General features: G+C 35.1%; 1 protein-coding gene across 2 annotated transcripts in view; it reads left to right on the top strand.

Annotated features, from left to right (window-relative positions):
• PI15 (peptidase inhibitor 15) overlaps positions 1 to 12,570 on the top strand; it is a 34,598-nt gene extending 22,028 nt beyond the window's left edge. For both annotated transcript variants that reach the window (XM_082719813.1, XM_082719812.1), the window contains exons 3-6: positions 1,478 to 1,596; positions 2,551 to 2,683; positions 2,804 to 2,919; positions 6,574 to 12,570. In XM_082719813.1, the coding sequence (XP_082575939.1) occupies positions 1,478 to 1,596; positions 2,551 to 2,683; positions 2,804 to 2,919; positions 6,574 to 6,709 (504 nt within the window). In that variant the 3' untranslated portion in view covers positions 6,710 to 12,570. The remainder of the gene's footprint in view (positions 1 to 1,477; positions 1,597 to 2,550; positions 2,684 to 2,803; positions 2,920 to 6,573) is intronic.
• The last annotated feature ends 6,127 nt before the right edge of the window (positions 12,571 to 18,697 follow it).

Raw genomic sequence — 18,697 nt, 5'->3', positions numbered from 1 at the left:
CCTTGTGTAAAATTAAGCCTCCCTGTGTCCTAGTCAAGCAGTCTCATGAGTTTCTTGAAAGCTTATAACTCAAAGTGAACTCATGACCATCAACCCTAATGTAGGTGAGTCTTACTAAACTCCATACAACCTGGTGAAGGAGAAAGTCATCAAAGAATGATAAAATAAGGGAGACAATGAAAAACAGAAAAATAATGATCAGTAGAAGAACATCTATACACTTTCCTATGGGGAGCTCCATGTGAATTTGAGTAATCATAAAATTGACATGTATTTTTTTCATGCAAGTTCTTACCTTCTAACATATGCTACTATCTAGTCAAAATTCGGACAAATTTTTTTCAGAGCGCTAGAATAATATTTAAATATTTAAATAACTTAGGAAATAATGTCATGATACAAACTATCAACTTCAATTAAAACCATTCTACAGAGAAGAAAAATACTTTACTAAATTATATTTTTACTAGGGAAAATGTTTGAATGCATTTTTTGTATATTGAGTTACAAGAATTATAAATATTCTCTATTTTGTGTTTTTGTACCTAGAAGCATCTAATAAAATAGATTACCATTTTAGGTTGATTTATAATTGGCAGGTCCACAAATTCTTGCTTTCATTTCCCCATACAGTTTTAGAAATGAAAATATCAATCTATATGGTAACTAATATAAATATCTATTAAATCTAAGGCTCATTCAATTTTGTCCCACAGGTTTTTTTAATTAAATAAAAGTTATTATATGTCAATAACACCCTTATCAATGTAAACAACTTCCTTTTTTGAGAACAATTACTATTTTTCTTAATTGAATTATAATATACTATATTTTCAAAGAAGTCTTATGTGGCATAGTTCAAATTATTCTTGACCATAATTTGTTTCCAGTTCATACACACTAAAATTTAGTTCTCATACTATTATTACTACCAAAGATTCAAATGTTGTAAAATATGAAAGCTCCTTGGGAATTGTTACACAACAATATAGTTTGACCTTTAAAAATTGCGGTATAATGTTAGACATTATTAATTTGGGTAGATCCATTTGAATAAATAATTTGATGATATTAGTTTTTAAGATACATTAATAACATCGCTCCTCGTTGTTATGAAGATGACATCTAAGGAAAATCAGTCGACTCAGGTGAATTAAAAATTCAGTAGTCAGTATGATGTGTCCCCAAGCTACATCTAGATGGATGTGGTATTTTTGTTAGTCCCTCCGTTAATAAAACTGATATTTGGACTTCAGATTTGGATGACACTGTAAGAACAGTAATGTTTTCTGTGATATAATCATATTACATTATAGAACTTTTAATATCAATGGTCTGAATTTGCTTTCTTTAGTGAAAATAGTCTAAGAAACCAGAATTGAAAGAACTTTAGGAAATCGTAGTACCATTTCTTCCTCTTAACTTTTGTCAGTTACTGGCAAAACTGGTAAAGCTCAAGGTTTTTTCCCCTTCACAGGTTTGGGATGAAAATCTTGCAAAATCTGCAGAGGCGTGGGCAGCTACTTGCATTTGGGACCATGGACCTTCTTATTTACTGAGATTTTTGGGCCAAAACCTTTCTGTACGAACTGGAAGGTAGGAAGCAGTTTCACTGATACTGTTCATCCACACATTTTATTACTTAGGGACCCCAAGGGGGAGTGATACCACCTTCAAGTAATATCAGCAAATACTTACTGAGTGCTCACTATGTGTCAGGCAATGATGCTTGGCCTGGGACTGTTTCAGATGTCTTCAAGGATTATTTAATTGGTTAAAAGGTCCTAGTAAGACCAGTTTCCCCTTTCACTCTTGGAACACCCTCTCTTAGCCTGTATTCTTTGCTTACGTCACAGAATCTTTGAAAGGATTAGGCATATGTTATAGCCTATACCCTAACTCTCCCACCTCAGAAAATTTTTTTTCAGTGTGGCAGAAACCATTCTTGTGTCTATGAAACTTTCCCATGGTTGCATATATCTATACTCATATATGTCTGTTCAACTATGGGAAAGTCTGTTCCCAGTGATAGGATAACTTTTCCATCACCAAGAAATGTCATTATCCAAGATTCCAAAGACCCATTCTCTTCTATATACAAGAGAAAAATCAGGTGTGCTATTATTAAAATTAAAGTGAATCAAGTTTAAGGGAAAAAACACATTTAGTTCTAGTTCCACAACTACAATTTATTTATCTAATTTTTAATTGTATATATGATTCTGGTGAAGAAATTTTTAACAATATAAAACAAGATAAAGATGAAGATTCCTGAAATTCGCATTTTTCTTTTTGAAACAACGAGACATATACTTAAACGAATATAGTCTCACTTGCTTTAGTCCCGAGCATTTTCAAGCTTGGCCCTACTTGGAGGAATAGGTGATGGTGGTAATTATGAGGTATGGGTTTGCTACTGAGTCATCATGAATAATCTGCAAAATGAACTATTAACTTACAACTTAACATGAGTCCACAATAAATTACGATGCTATACTCTAAGTTCTCTCACTCTCTTTTTCTCTCTTTTTTTTTTTTCTTGGTATCTAGATATCGCTCTATTCTCCAGTTGGTCAAGCCGTGGTATGATGAGGTGAAAGATTATGCTTTCCCATATCCTCAGGATTGCAACCCCAGATGTCCTATGAGATGTTTTGGCCCCATGTGCACACATTATACACAGGTTATTTCAATTGTCTTGTTAATTTTTGATTCATAGTTTCAACAATGCTCTTACTCTTTTGGGGAATATGCATTTTCTTAGCTTTAGCTTCAATAATGATGTATTGGTTTATTTTTGCAGATGGTTTGGGCCACCTCCAATCGGGTAGGATGTGCAATTCATACTTGTCAAAACATGAATGTCTGGGGAGCGGTGTGGCGACGTGCAGTTTACCTGGTATGCAACTATGCCCCAAAGTAAGTACTAGGCTGGCTTCTACTTCTTGGAACTTTTAATGATATTAAATATCTCCAGTCTGCTAGTTATTTTAATGTGAATAAGATTGAATTATAATAGCCTCTAATCCTCAAGTCTCCCGTGACCTCATACACCTGAAAAATAATGAGATGAACAGTTATTTTTCACAGATAGGTATTTCTATCTAAAATTGTGGGCAAAATAATTTGAGATACAGAAACTCACTAAATTCCCTTCACCCGTTTTTTAGTCATGATAATTGTAAAATAAATACTGTACTTTCAGGCTTTTGACTGTTCTTTAAAAAAAAGAGAAGAATCTTTTAGGAAATTTATCAGTACTGCACTATTCCCAGCTATCAGTACTAGAATGTTGGCTTATTTTTTTCACTGGGAAAGCAAAACAGAGTCCTTCTTCCTTTAAGAGTAAAACTAAAAATTATAGTTTACTAATTTTATAGTTGGCTAAGGAGTCATTCACTGCCTGAAGGGAAAATTTAAATGCTGTGACTTCTTTTTAAATTAAAGCTTTGCCATGATTTAAGTTTCAGTATTGAAAATTTAGAATTTTCTCATTGGGGGTGCCTGGGAGACTCAGTTGAGTTAGAATCCCCCTCTTGATTTCAGGTCTGGTCATGGTCTCAGGGTAAGACTCCACTCAGTAGGGAGTCTGCTTGAGATTAGCTCTGTCCCTCTACCTCTGCCCCTCCCCCTCTCCTGTATGCATGTGTGCACTCTCTCTGTCTCTATCTCAAATAAATAAATCTAAAGAAAAATAAAACACAATTTTTTCATTAGTTATATTTTATGGCATACATAAAAGTGTATTGTGAAAATTGATCAAAGATTGTAAAATATAGCCATATTTATAAATATTCTTTATAAGATGAGTATAAATAAGCATTTGTTAACATTTGATAAAATGCCTTCCTGATAACAATAACTCTTGAGACGATAAAACCTTCCAATATTTATACATGAGTCTGTTCCCATTTGGAGTAAATAGCAAAATGTGCAAAAGGATTTATGACACTCTTGGTGTCTTCCAAAGTAAGTCCCAAACAAAGATTTTCTCCAGCTTTGCCAATATGGGGAGGGAATGAGAAAACGTTTCACAAATAACTGCATTACTCATTTATATGGTAAAATGCCAGTGTCAGTGTTTTTGCAAAGTTAGAAAAATAGCGATTTTCCCCATGGTGCCCCTTCATAATTATTGGAATAATTAGGTTTGGAAAGTAGAATGTGTTTGCATTACCAAAAACATTGAAACTGTGCATTTGCTTGATATTTTCAGTTTCACACTTTATATTTTCCTATTAAGACTTTTCTTCTTGACATAAATAGGCCAAGGAGTACTCAAATGGTGAAAGAGATTTTTATTTCATTTGTTTAGCTGTTTTGTTTTTAAACATTGATTCGACTTTTCTAATATTATTATTGATGGGATATCGGATTGTTTTCAATGAGAGATTAAGATATTGTGTTAAAACGCTTAATTTGTTGTAAAAAAAAAAGCCATTATTTTGAAACCTAGGCAATGAAAGAAGTTTTAAAATCTTGACTGTTATTTGAATGTGAATTTTCCAATGCCAATATAAAGCTATCTCAAGTCTGTTTTTTAGGGGGGAAAAAAGAGAGAGGTGGAGGGAGGGAAGGAGTGAAAGAAGGGAATTTTAATTAGATGGAATACAACAAAAAATGGAAGGATAAATAATATAAGTTCATTGGTTGACGGATTTACTTCTGAATGTAATTGTCCTCTATTCAGTAAAAATCTGTGATTTATGTAAAAGTTTGTAATATGTAATACTTTTGACGCATAATAAAATGTATTTCTAAGCTTATGTTACAAAAAATATGTGCTGTGTAATTTCAAAAAGTTATGTAGAATAAATAGAAAAATATGACATTAAAAGAGCATAGGTTGGCCGATATGCACTTATGGGCTTTGGATAAAGATATAGAGGGAAATGAGATTATTAATATAGAATAGGAGAGATTAGGATAAAGGAGTGAGTTACACTCAAGAGAAGGGGCCTCCTCGAGTGTTTTGGAGTAAGCACGTGTCATTATCCAAATTATACTCAAGGAATCTTATCCGGAGGGCAGAGTATACAATAAACTAAATGGAGGTGGGTGTTCTTGGAATCTGATGACATTTTGTGGTATGAATCACTAATCAGCATGTATTTCATTTTTATAGGTAACTTTTCCTCCATAAATATTTTGTAGATCAAAGCCTGAATTTTTATAAAGATTTTATTTATGTGTGTATTTATTTATTTGGGAGACAGAAAGTGAGTGTGGGAGAGACAGAAAGAAGCGGGAGGGGCAGGTGGAAGGAGAGGGATGAGCAGGGAGCCCAGTGCAGGACTCAGTCCCAGGACCCTGACCCGAGCCAAAGGCAGATGCTTCACCCACTGAGCCACCCGGGCATCCCAAATCCTGAATTTTTAAACTGACTGATGTCAGCAGATATTTTATGTAGATTCACTTTAAGAGTCGCTGTTTGGGCTTCTTCAGGTTGTAAAGAAGATGAGAACCACCTGTTTCATATTTTAGGCTCTTTCTTACAGTTGTCTTATCTTCAACCCTGACTTTTTTTACTACTGACAAAGAAATTTCCTCCTGACCATTCAGTTTCCTTCAAAATATGGCTATGTTGCTATTTTTAGGGCTAATCACCGTGCTATTGAAAATACATCTATTACCTCCCTCATAATTGAAAAGTAAGACATTGTAGCTACTTCTGACTATTGTAAATGATGAATTTGATGTAGTATTATGATCATGGCCATCAATACAGATGAAAAGATTGACAACACAGTGTTTAACATTATCAAAAAACAAATAGTATTACTAAAAACAAAAGCTATGAGTTTACACATAGGTAAAGGTTTTGAAATCACCTTTAATTGCTTCCCTGAGCCCTTAATCTCTTACCATGACAACTTCTTGCTTATCTCATCATTTCTAAGCCTCCCAGAAAATAGTAAGTGCATATATATATTACCATTCTTAGCATTAGCAGGAGTTTAGAAATGGGAGTGTGTCCTGCCAACATGCTCTAGAAGGCAGTTACAGGGCAGACACAGATGTGGTGACTGAGTGAGTATCGAGCCTGGCATCAGATGACTAATGATGTCATCATTCATTGTAGTGCTTCACGTCTTATCTGTAAATTAAGATAATACTAAGTGTTGCAGAGAGAAATATTTAAGAAGTAAGATATGATAGAAAAATAAGTTACTGTGTAAATAAGAAATGGAGGGATGCCTGGGTGGTTCAGTGGGTTAAGCGTCTACCTTGGGCTCAGGGCATAGTCTCAGGTCCTGGGATCCAGCCTGGGGCTCCCTGCTCCCTGGAGAATCTACTGGTCCCTCTCCTTTTGCGCCACACCTCCTCCACCTCAGGCTCACTCCCAGTCTCTCCCTCTCTCAAGTAAATAAATGAAATCTTAAAAAAAAAAGAAAGAAAGAAAGAAAGAAAGAAATGGATATCATTTTCAGTGACTTTCTAAACTGACAAACTTCTCAAAAAGATCATTACATGTCAATCCATGCAGACATATGCTTAAGGACAAGCACATTTCTTTAAATGAGCACTAATAGAGCACTAATGTTATCTTTGTACTTTTTTTCTTTTTTTTAGGGGCAATTGGATTGGAGAAGCACCCTATAAAGTAGGAGTACCATGTTCTGCTTGCCCTCCAAGTTACGGAGGCTCTTGTACTGATAATCTTTGTTTTCCAGGAGTAACATCAAACTACCTATACTGGTTTAAATAAGCTTATCTTTTCCTCCAGGAAACAGAATGTTTTCTGGGACTAATAGGCATATATATATATTGAGTTTTGCACATATTATACATATTTTATAATAATCTTGTTTTCCTTTTATTATTCCTTGTATAAATTAGTGTTTGTCTAGTTTGTTTGTTTCATCTTTGAGGTAATCAAAACATCCATTTCTATCTTCTGACCTCTAAGCCCAAGTTAGAATGGTGTCTATGTAGTATTGACATAGTTGAGGCATCCAGTTCTAAAACTTACTTTCCAAAAAGAAGATGTTACATTTGTGAGGAATAAAATATATATATTTGACCTGTAATTCATGTGTATGTATGTAGATATACATATACACATAGGTGTATATGTATATTTACATGCAGAGACATGTAATAGATGATGTAATACAGGCAATAATGTAATTCAGTAGTTAACTTGAGGGAAATTTAAAATTACACTATTCTAAAAATATATATGAGGTGCTGGGACATCTTCAGCTCCCATTCCTATAATACCTACAAAGTGATAATTTACGAGATAACATTCAGTGATCTCTGGGCTTAATAATTTAATTAAGCAACCAAGGATTTTATTCTGGAGGTATCTTGTCTTATTTGGGTTCACCAAAGGATATGCTCAACTTATGTAAGGTCACGTCATGCATTTTGCTTAATCTCTTTTATTGAATTAGTAATCATGTGTTGAGTGCTTCCTATGTGCAAGGCACTCTGTTAGTTATGTTCTGATAATGTAAAAATCATGAGATACGGTTCCTGCCTTCAAGAAGCTCACAAAAAAATATTCAGGAAACAATGCAAGATTTCGCTGCAAAATTACAGTTTTTTTTAACAAACTGATGTCAGTGTAAGTTTGAGGAACTAGATGCCACAATGGTCACCTATAGGTGAAACAGGTAATGAGAACACTGTAATATGAAAGGCTTCTGATTAGCAGGAAAATGTAGCTACACCACTTGGAACTAAAAGAGTCTGAACTGCCCAGGGATTACTGTACCAGAGTAAGTAGTTGTGAATTCAGAAGGCGGAGGCAAGACGCTGAAAAACCTGACAAAGCCCAGGAGAATTAAGATTTAGGAGACAGGTATGAAAAGTGACAGAGACCGGGTCACTGCACAAAAAATTACAGGTGAGAGCTTCAGAAGGGCTTATCCGGAGAGTCTTGTATATCCTGAGGCCTGTCAGCAGGGGTGAAGGGTGCCAGAGACATGTGAGATGCCAAGGACATTTGCATCTCTTCACATCATTATTTGGTGAGCATCCCTCCAATCATCATAAAGATCCTGCATGCACAGCATGGTTAGGGTTTGGCAAAGTGGCCCTCTTCAGATGATTTGCTAAGGACTACTTAGCAAAGCTTAATTCCGTGTCCACGTAGAAGAATAATTTTTCAGTTCTCCATTAAGTTGGATTGTGGAAATCAAATCAAAGTCACTGTGACAATTTCACTCATGTGGTTTGGAAATACAATGTTTCCTCCTTCAGAAATTTGCTATTAGAGAGAAAAATTCAACATCTGGGTCGAGACATCTTATATTATGGTGTGTGTGTATGTATGTGTGTGTGTGTGTGTGTGTGTGTGTGTGTGTTTTCACAAGTTCTGTAATGCTTCCATAGAATTACAGCATAAGCAAACAGGGTTAGTTCCAGAGTGCAAATAACAGAAGGAAGCTACTTGTTTAAAATTCTCTACACATTTGCAGTTTTTTAGGGCGGAGGCACTGAAAGTTGACAATTAAATCCAGTCAACGAGGGAAAAATCCACCATCTGGAGTTCTGGGTTTGCATGATGACAACCAATTGGTCTGATTCCTTTTTACAAATTGAATGTGGTGACCAAAAGTTTTTGATATCAAACTACTCTGCTTTTGTGGGCACATACATAGACTGTATTAAAAATAAATGTTTTTGGAGACTATACTGGAGAGCAGAAGTAGTTGTAAGTAAGATTCAAGCCCCAGTCTAACTTTTATCTAGCTATGGGCAATTGGAGAGAAAGCTAATTAGTGGGAGGTTTACATGCTTTCTCTACAAAGTATTTCCAACTTACATTTCCCTAGAGTTCTTCTATAGAAGTAGCAAAAGTACTATTAAACAAAGATGACTGTTCTCAGTTCCAGTCCTGTTGCTGGATTGCTTGTGTGGCTTGGTTTTTCAGTTCTGAAAAAGAATAATGATATTTGCTACATATTTCACAGAGGTTCCTATGAGACTAAAGTTACCATATTAATAGAAAATTTATGAATAGTAAAAGCATCATTAATATTGTGAAACTTATTGGAAAAAATTAAGTTTTATGAGCTTCTCTTTGGCAGAAACTGTCTGATTCTCATCCCAACTTCTTATAGAGTGCCTATAATGCAGTAAGTGTTTAATAAATGTGTCTATGAATATATTTTTAGAATTAACTATAAAGTTAGAAGTATTCTATAAACTAGAATTGCAACAATTTAAGGGATTCCCTCCTTTCTGTATTTTATTAAGACAAAAAATGTCTTAAATATAAAGCTCTGGATGCATCAGAAATCCAGATAAGTCATCAAACATACCAGATTAAGACCTAGGATCTAGGCATGAATAACTTACACCACAATTCTTTCCAAATCATAACTAGAGCTATGCATTTATTTGTAACTTAACAACTCAGCTGAAAATATAACGGGTATTTTTGTTATGCTATGTGTACTTTTTAAAGTGAGTAGCGTAAGGTAGGCAAGTGAAATGTTTCATTTTCCAGGCAAAAGCAAATGAAAATTTGCTGATATCCACAGTGTGCTCTGTTTTTCACAGCATTCAACCATGGTGCTAAGATGGCTCCTTCTTCCTGTAATTCCCAGGAGCAGAAAGAGTCTGGGTATCGGATATTTCTTAAGAGCAGCTTTAAACAGTCAATGTTGAGGTTTTCATTTCCAAACATATCACTCAAAAGAAAGAGTATTCTCCATATTCCACAGTACAGATCCTCTCTCTATGGCAAAGAGTTTTCAGATCACCCTTTATACAGTAAAAAAGAAAACACTCTGTCACAATACAGGACTTTTTTTTTTTTTTTTTTTTTGCTTCCATGTCATCAGGAAAAATGACAATTTTAACTCTTAAACTGATGGATTTCTTTACAGAATTGTATTTAAGTCGTGTAGGCACAATCTTAATGTTGCTGGTTATGACAGATAAGTTTGCTTTTAAAATGTGGTGGAAACAATTTTTATTAGTACCATTTTTGCTTCTGTTCAGTAGTCTAAGCGTCATGATTTCTGTGGTCCATCAGGGTTTCCCCTACCAGCTTCACTTGGCAGCGCCATAGCGTTCACTTGAAACCTTCGTGGAAACATTCATTCGAAAGATCCGTGCAGCTCTAGCACAGAGCTGACCAAACACGAAGGCAAGTTGACCCAGTACGATTTACTCAGACTATTTGGACTGAAACAGCGTGCATTTTTCTCATTAATACATGCTTGTATTAAATCAACTTATAACATCTACAGAAGCAAACCTGATACACATTTAGACCAGCTGAAGTGCTTTATCTTCATACCCTGCTAGTAAATGAATATATAAGCTACACAGGCAATTTGATTGTGTCCAGGAAGGAAAAGTAACAGCCTGTGCTCTGTGTTCTCCCCTTTGTAAAACACCATTCCCTGTCTTCCTCAGTATCAAAGGATGCAAATTTTGACATAAATGGAAGCTTTTACCTACCAAAGTGTTTAGGGAGAGTAAAGTTAGATTTCTATCAGTGCCTAACAGTATATTTGATATATATAGTTTCTATAAACAGTATATATATATATATATATATATATATATATATATATATATATAATATTGTCATTATTTGTGTGGAGAGAGACATATTTAAACACATGCAAAATTATTTTTAAAAATTATGCCATGATATAATTTTGTCTTATGAGAGGTCAATCAAAAGTTTACAAAGTTTAACAGTTCACTCGTTAATGCTGCTGAAATGCATTAAAACCACCATATACTTGTTACCATTTTAAGGTTCTTTTCAGTTAAAGTTTTTACTAAGTGTGAACTATCGATATTGATTATTGATTCTGGTGCTAAATACGTGGTGCTAAATGAATTGTTAGTGTTAATAGTTTTAGTAATGCTCTTTTTATTCATTGTTAAAAGTGATATCCGTTCAATTCCTGATTCAGAAATATTAATAAGATCCTGTTAAATTAATGTTACCCAGAAATGGCCAGTGAACTCTCTTATTTATCTAATAATACAACATTACCTAGATGTTACAGAATGTAAATATAATTTTTTAGAAGTTATCAATTTCCTTTTTTTAAAGTCATTTTTAGCTTGGCAGTGTCCAAATTCAAGTATCACCTGAAGGTTGGAGTACACCTACACCAGTCGTGCTGCGGACACTGGCGCCCTCTGGTGATTGTGAAAATAGATTTTTGGTGGCTGCTTGGGTTGCAAAAAGAGCAGTTTCTTTTGTTCAAAAAAATTTAAGTTCCTCAATATTGGAACTCTTGGGTACTCTTTAAATCTGACAGCATTTGAAAATGCTTGGCTGTATTGATAATTTTCGAAGAGGATAAGAGAGAGACTATGTCTTGGCATCCACTTTCTTAAATAATAATGTTTTGTAATGATATTTTAGTTCTAAGGTGCTCATCGAAGTGTTTTTTTTTTTTAACTAAGTATTACTAAAGTATGTTTTTCACTTGGTTTACAACATAAATACAATTAGAGTTAAAGTTAGGGAACAGAATTATAAGTATGTCTCATTTTCAGAAGTGATTATTTTTATTTAACGTAGTATGTAAGATTAAAAGGAGATATGTTAAAATAATTCATTTCATAAAAAAGGATTACCTCTCTATTTTTACTTGTTGGTCTAAAATCTGATAACGTTCTCTGGTCATAGTATTTAGCTAATGATAAAATTGTATTATTCCATTCAAAGTCCTTCTAGCCTAACAGATGTATATAAAAACTTAGAATTATATCACTTGATATAACTAATGAAGACAAAAGTCTTTTGTAAACTTCCAGTTGAGGTTGTCATTGACATTATGTGTAGGTACCACACAATTGTGAGAACCTGTTCGGACAGGAATGTTTCTTAGACTATGTTAGCATAACCGAATGAAATATATTTTGAAGCAGTTTTCCACAGTAGTATTTTCAAACTTATTTTAAAGCAAAAGAACACTTTTTATGATCTCAATTATATATAAAACTCTAACATATACTGCATACAAAATGGATCTGCTCAAACTCCAAACTTTCCCCAGTGAGCAGAATGGTTGTTCGTAGAGCCCAAGAATTCCATTAAACAGAAAAACATGATCTAAAACATCCAGTTCCCCCCTATTTTTCTCTAAAACAATCAGGTAATTAAAATAAGAAAAAATTTGAGGCACTGAATTATTTCAATACCCACTTCACTTTACTGGTGTGATGAAGAATCAAATGTTAACTTTGGTGTTTGCAGATAACTTACAGGATCTCATGTTTTGTTGTTGGACAAACAGAATTTTGGTACCATTGTAGTTTGGGAATTGGAGATAATTGTGGTGCACATATGAAAACAATGTATTTTTTAAATATCTAAACATTTTGAATATGTACATAATCCTAAAATATACCATATCGGTTTACATTTTTTTAAAGACTAATTTGGATAAGTTTTATTCGTTACCTAACACTGTGGCAGTGAAAGGTGCTTTGATTTTGTGATATAATGTCATGAATGTGTACATACATAAAACCTGTGTAAACCTCTGTTCTTATAAAGCATAACAAGTGTAGCTTTTTGAACTCTGCTATATTTTCTTTCTTTCAATAAAATACTATAATTGTTTTGTTTTAAAAGTATATCTGTTTTCTTGTTTTCAGAAGATTTTTCAAATAGACTTAGAACTAGATGGCATGATAATTTTGATAAGGTATGATGAGGTACATCTCTAAAGCAACAATGATTTTATCTTTAATGCATCACTGAAATATACCAATAATCTTCTGTTTTCCTTTTTTCCCCTTTCTTTCTTCTCTTCCCTGACTCAGTCTTTCCTTCTTCCCTTCTTTTTCTACTCAATTCCAAATAATATTTTGAAGTAAAAATATAAAAGACATTTCCATGGAGGAAGAGGAAAAGATCAATGTTCATCAAGAAGTTCTGGCTGCGGAAAATTGTAATAGTTGAACTCAAATATATTTATGCTTCCCCACATAGAAAGCCTGAAGAGAAACCGTAAATGTTCCTGGGGAAGAGGCACACCTCAGGCCACTAGTTGGTCCAAAGATAGTGATTCCTAGGGTGGCTCTACCTTATAGAAGAGTAACTCCTTTCTGGCGAAATGTACATCTCACAGGCCAGGACGCTGAGAAGTATCTGAATCTAGGACTTTAAAATTCTCCTTATTATATGTGATATTGTGATTTATTATAAGAAATACATATTTGTTCTTCCTCTGATTTCTGACTCAGAGCTTCCCAAATCCTTGGAATTCCTAAGTGTTGACAGAGAGTGAGAAAGGTGTGTTATGTTAATGAGGTGACTTTTAGAAAGCAGGTAAGAATGTGGGCTGGTTGTCAATGGAACCAACCCTGTGATTAGAGGCTTGGAAATTTCAGTCCCACCCCCTGATGTCCCAGGAGGGGAGAGGGGCTGGAATTTGAATCAATAGCCAATGATCAATGATATAATCAATCATGCCTCTCTTGCAGCCTCCATAGATAAAGAAAAACCACAGAGTTCTGAGAGCTTTGGGGTTGGTGAACACAAGGAAGTTTAGGGAGAGGGCACCAGGAGGGGCATGGAAGTCCTTGTCCTTCCCACATTCCTTGCTTGGCCCACCTCTTCCATCTGTCTGTTCCTGAGTTACATCCTTTTATCATAAACTGGTAATCTAGTAAGTAAAATGTTTCTCTGAGTTCTGTGAGCTGCTCTAGCAAATTCATGGAGTCCAAAGGAAGTGGTGGGAATCTCTGATTTATAGCCAGTTGCTCCGAAGTACAGGTAAAACCTAGACCTGTGACTGGCATCTGAACTCCAAAAAGGAAGTCCTGGGAACCCCAATTCATAGCTGGTGGTAAGCATAGGTAATAACCTGGGCATGTGCCAGTCATCTGAGGTGGAGAGCAGTCTTGTAGGAATGAATCTTGACCTGTGGGAACTGATGTTATCTCTGAGTAGATAGTGTCAGAATCGAGTTAAATTCCTAGACACCCCGGACGCCTGTGTGGCTCAGTGGGTTAAAGCCTCTGCCTTGGGCTCAGGTCATGATCTCAGGGTCCTGGGATGGAGCCCCACATCGTTGGGCTCTCCGCTCAGCCGGGAACCTGCTTACCTTCCTCTCTCTCTGCCTACCTTTCTGCCTACTTGTGATCTCTGTCTGTCAAATAAATAAATAAAAATCTTTAAAAAAAAATTCCTAGACACCCTGCCTGTGTCTGAGAATTGCTTGGTGATATGTGGGAAGTCGCCTAGCCTCTCTCTCTCTCTCTCTCTCTCTCTCACACACACACACACACACACACACACTGGAATTGCTGCCACAACCAATGAACCATATTTCACCCAAGCCTCACTAACCTGAATCCTTTCAGAGACTCTCTCCAGGAGCCCTGTGGCTCTCTGTCAACTGATTCTTTTTCTCCTGCTAGTCTTCCCTTTTCACTTCACTCCCTCATCTTTCAAGCCTCCAGTTCCCTATCCACATGTTTGAAAGTTACAAAGAGAATTGCCTGAATGGTATGTCCACATAGGGGAATACTATGCAAATGAAAAACAGAACAAGAAAAATCCGTGTACACTGGTAAGGAGTGGTCTCCGTGGATATGATACTAAGTGAAAAAGCATGATACACAAGTATATAACTAGAATGTTCCCCTAGTAAGAAATATTAGTGGAAATAATACACATATACTCACAAGCAGTTATAATATATATCTGTTTTTATTTGCAAAAAGAGACATAGAATCATAAATTAAAAAATAATAAAAATGGGGGCACCTGGGTGGCTCAGTGGGTTAAACCTCTGCTTTCAGCTCAGGTCATGATCTGGGGTCTTGGGAGCCTACCTCCCCTCCTCTCTCTCTGCCTGACTCTCTGTGTACTTGTGATATCTGTCAAATAAATAAGTAAAATCCTTAAGAAAAAAATAAATAAAAATAATTACCTGTGAGAGCGGGAACTGGATGGAGGGGACAACAATATTTCAAATAACTTTGAAATGCAATAAATGTATAACCTTAGTGTTGCAAAGACAGAGCTACAAAGAAACAACTTTGTTCAGTTGGCTCTCTGTGGTGGTATTAGGGGGGAAAAGAGGAGAAAAAATAAAGTGAGTAAGTAATTTGGGTCCTCTTTTCAGGAACCAAAGATTTCAATGTAAGAGAAAAGAAGATTATTTCTAAAAAAGTTAAGTAACACTAAAATATTAACTATGAATTTGAAATATGAGTTATTACCTCAAGCTATCTTCTTTATGAAAATCAGTATGTTTAGCTTTGAGTGGTAAAAAAAGCCCTAGGGACCATGGCAATCCAGTAACAATTAATGCATCTATTGCCCAGATTATTATCTCGGATACCATTCACCATTAGAAGTAATGCTTGACATCTCCTCAACTGCCAACAACCTAATCCAAGCCACCATTGTTTCTCAAATAAATTAATGGTGTCCAACAAGGAATTTGTGCTCCCAGAAAATGCACAAGAAGAACCATTAAGAAAAGCACTTAAAAATCACAAGAACTCCTACTTTTATTTAATTTTATCTAAAGGAAAAAGGAAAGTTCTTAAGATTTTGTACAGGATAATGGGTTGACAGAGCCACACATGTAAGGGTCATGTGTCTCCAGAAGCAGTTGGGGCATCCTGAAGGAATGGTGAGTGTACAGGTGGCCTTACTATGCTCCTCAGGTGACTGTTTGCTTTTAGGGCTTTTGCACATAGTGCATTTTAGTGACTCAGGGAAGAGAATTAACTACTTTTGAAATCCAGCTTTTCCTGGACCTTGACAAATATTGGAACCTCAAGATTTAAAATAATTTAGTAATGAAAGCGCAAATTAACCCTAAGGAACTTTAACAGTCATAATTACTGTGCTTATCATAACAAGCTTTCTGTCAACCACATTATGAGGAAAAACAATGATGATCCAATCATGTGTGACAGACTGGTGGAAGAATTAAAAATCTTCAAGACTATTTGGAATGGTGATCATGCTCTTAAATATTCATTAATGACATTTGTTTTGATATGCTAGCTAGTGACAGTGAAGCTGTCATGATTAGCAAACATTTTTAAACCAATATAAATGAAAATTGTGCTTGAAGCTTTATACTAAATAAGACTTTTCAAAATTATTGAGTTTATGTTGTCCTATTGTTCTGATAGGAATTGTAAATACTAATGAAATTTAAAATTAAAATAATAGCAGAAATACCAAATAATATTTTGGTGAAGGCAAATGTTTTTACAACACTGATAAAATAATAACATTTTTAAAGGTTTTTAAAAATTTTATTCTAAATATTTTATTTGTTACTTCTATTTCATAAACACACAATATATCAGTGCATGGTATAATGTCTAATGTATACTGGCATCATGGTATAATTTATATTATATACAGTGAGTGTGCACGAGTGTGCAAGATGAAACTTTCTACAAGTAAGGGTATACACCAAAAAGTTTGGAGGTGACAAGTCTAAACACTGGCAGCTTCACTACGTATTTCTCTGCTTCCACTTTTGCTCTTTCACAATTCAGCACCCCCACAGCTTCTGGATTGATCTTTTAGAAAGTAAAGCACATTCAATGACTCTGCTGCCCAAAACCTTCCGCTGACATTCCAAGGCACTCAACGCACCCAGTGCACTATCATTACTTCTGCTGGACTGGTTTCTTCCTCATTCTCCATCTTACTCTACTTCTCTTTGGCAGCCCACTTATGCTTGCTTTCTGCAAATTCGTCTGGTCTTTGGGCTTTTTCACTTGTTCTTCCTTGTGACTGGGACATCCTCCTCCCAGACAGTCACACAGGCTTTTTCCTTAGCCTTTCAATCTGCCGCACCAGCCCCCCAACTAATAATTTTCCCACCCCATCACTCTCTAACTCTTCCTTTGCATTTTTGCCTCCATAGAACTACCATATGATAACTGAGCTAAGATCTGCATGTGGGCACACTGCTAATTGCATTACATATATTGGTCTACTATCTGTCTCTCCCACAAGAACATAAGCTTCACGAAGGCAGGCACTTTACCTTATTTATTACCTTATTTTCAGGGCCTTGGAATATACCTAGAACTTTGTAGATGTCCAATAAATATTTGTGAGATAGATCAGTAAATGAATGAATGAGGTAATAGATGTAAAGAATTTCTTGCACACAGTTCTTGGTAAGGAATAAATAAATAATTTTTATAATCACTATTACTTTTTCATGATGTTCTGAAAAATAACCGCGGATTTATGGAATCTATATCCTTTGACTTTCTGCTAACAGAATTAATTTGCCACAGAAACAGAAACCAAGCCTGTTTTTCCAGAAAACCATTATCTCTCATCTAAGTTACTTTTATTTTTTAATCTGTAGTCAAAATCAGAATTAAATTAGTATCCCTTTGGGAAATCAGAATTAAATTAGTATCCCTTTGGGAACAGGTCCATGTAATCTGAATGACCAACTTATGACAGAGATTGCCTAGAGAGACATTTTTACGTTGGGCCCCGATTTCACCCTTATATGGAAAAGAATAAGGCAAAGAATGCTAGTTCTGAGAAAACAGCACCAAATTCTTCAACTTTTTCCTGCACTGTTTGTACTTAAAAATGTGAGTAAGCCACAGAGAAAGAGAAAGAAGAAATAAGTAAAAAGAAGTATGTCAAGGTTTGCATTTGCTCAGTAATTCCATGTGAATCAACTAGGACAATCTGGAAATAACAGAATTAATTGTTCTGTGTACAACCTGGGTCTTTCCCCATTATACTTAGTGAGTTCTGGTACCCAGAACACTGAGACAGTGAGAATTCTATTTTGACTGGATTCATGAACTGAAACCATCAAACCAATGTGAAGGAGAAACATATTCAAGTAGGAAAAAAAAAAAAAAGAAGTCTAAGAACGTGAAATATCTTTTTGGAGATAGAAAATAAAATGATAAATCTTACTATATAATAGAACAACGATCTAAACCTATAATTGTATTACTGTTTTGGGATTATAAATCTTTCCTAAAGTAAAACATAATGTCCATTTATTTTTAATACTTTCTTATTTATTAATAAACAGACTCATAACAGTATTGGGCAGCCTTTTGTGTTTTTATAGATAAGAAAGCATTATTTTTTAGTAGTGTTTCTCAGTAAGAATGATGTTGACATGAGGGATGGGGAAATATTTTGTTGAGACAGACTGTCCCTGCCTTGAAAGGTATTTATCATTCCTGGCTTATCTGAATGTTAAATCCCTAGAGAAATTTCTTCAGTTTCTACAGAATGGTTAATACAGAAATTACCTGTATACATTTTAAATGGCCTTCTGGAGGGGGAGGGGTGCAGTAATACCCCTGATTTAGAACCACTGATAGAGGTATTCATGAGTAAGCAGTCAAAACCAAACTAGTCTGGTGAATGCATTAAACTCCTCTATGGGTTATTCATTCCTATATTTCATTATAATTATGCACACAGGCACTCATTTTTCTAATTTTTTTTTTTTTTAAGTTCTAACTATGTGTCAGACTCTATTCCAGGTTTGGGAGCTATGCAGCGAACAAAACATAAAAAATCCATACCTTCACAGAATGTATATTCTAGAGGTGAGGACATTGACAGTAAACAAATTGAGATATGGAATATATCAGAGTGATAAATGCTATGGAGTAAAAATAAGGTAGATGACAAGTGGGAAGTACAGGAAGGAAGTTTTGCATGAAGGGTCAGGAAAAGCCTAACTAAGGTATCTTCAGCGAAGATATGAAAGAT

Source organism: Mustela nivalis, assembly GCF_964662115.1.
Source record: "Mustela nivalis genome assembly, chromosome: 2".
NCBI classification, from domain to species: domain Eukaryota; kingdom Metazoa; phylum Chordata; class Mammalia; order Carnivora; family Mustelidae; genus Mustela; species Mustela nivalis.
Note: the sequence above shows the minus strand (reverse complement) of the source record. Positions and strands in the feature narration are given on the sequence as shown.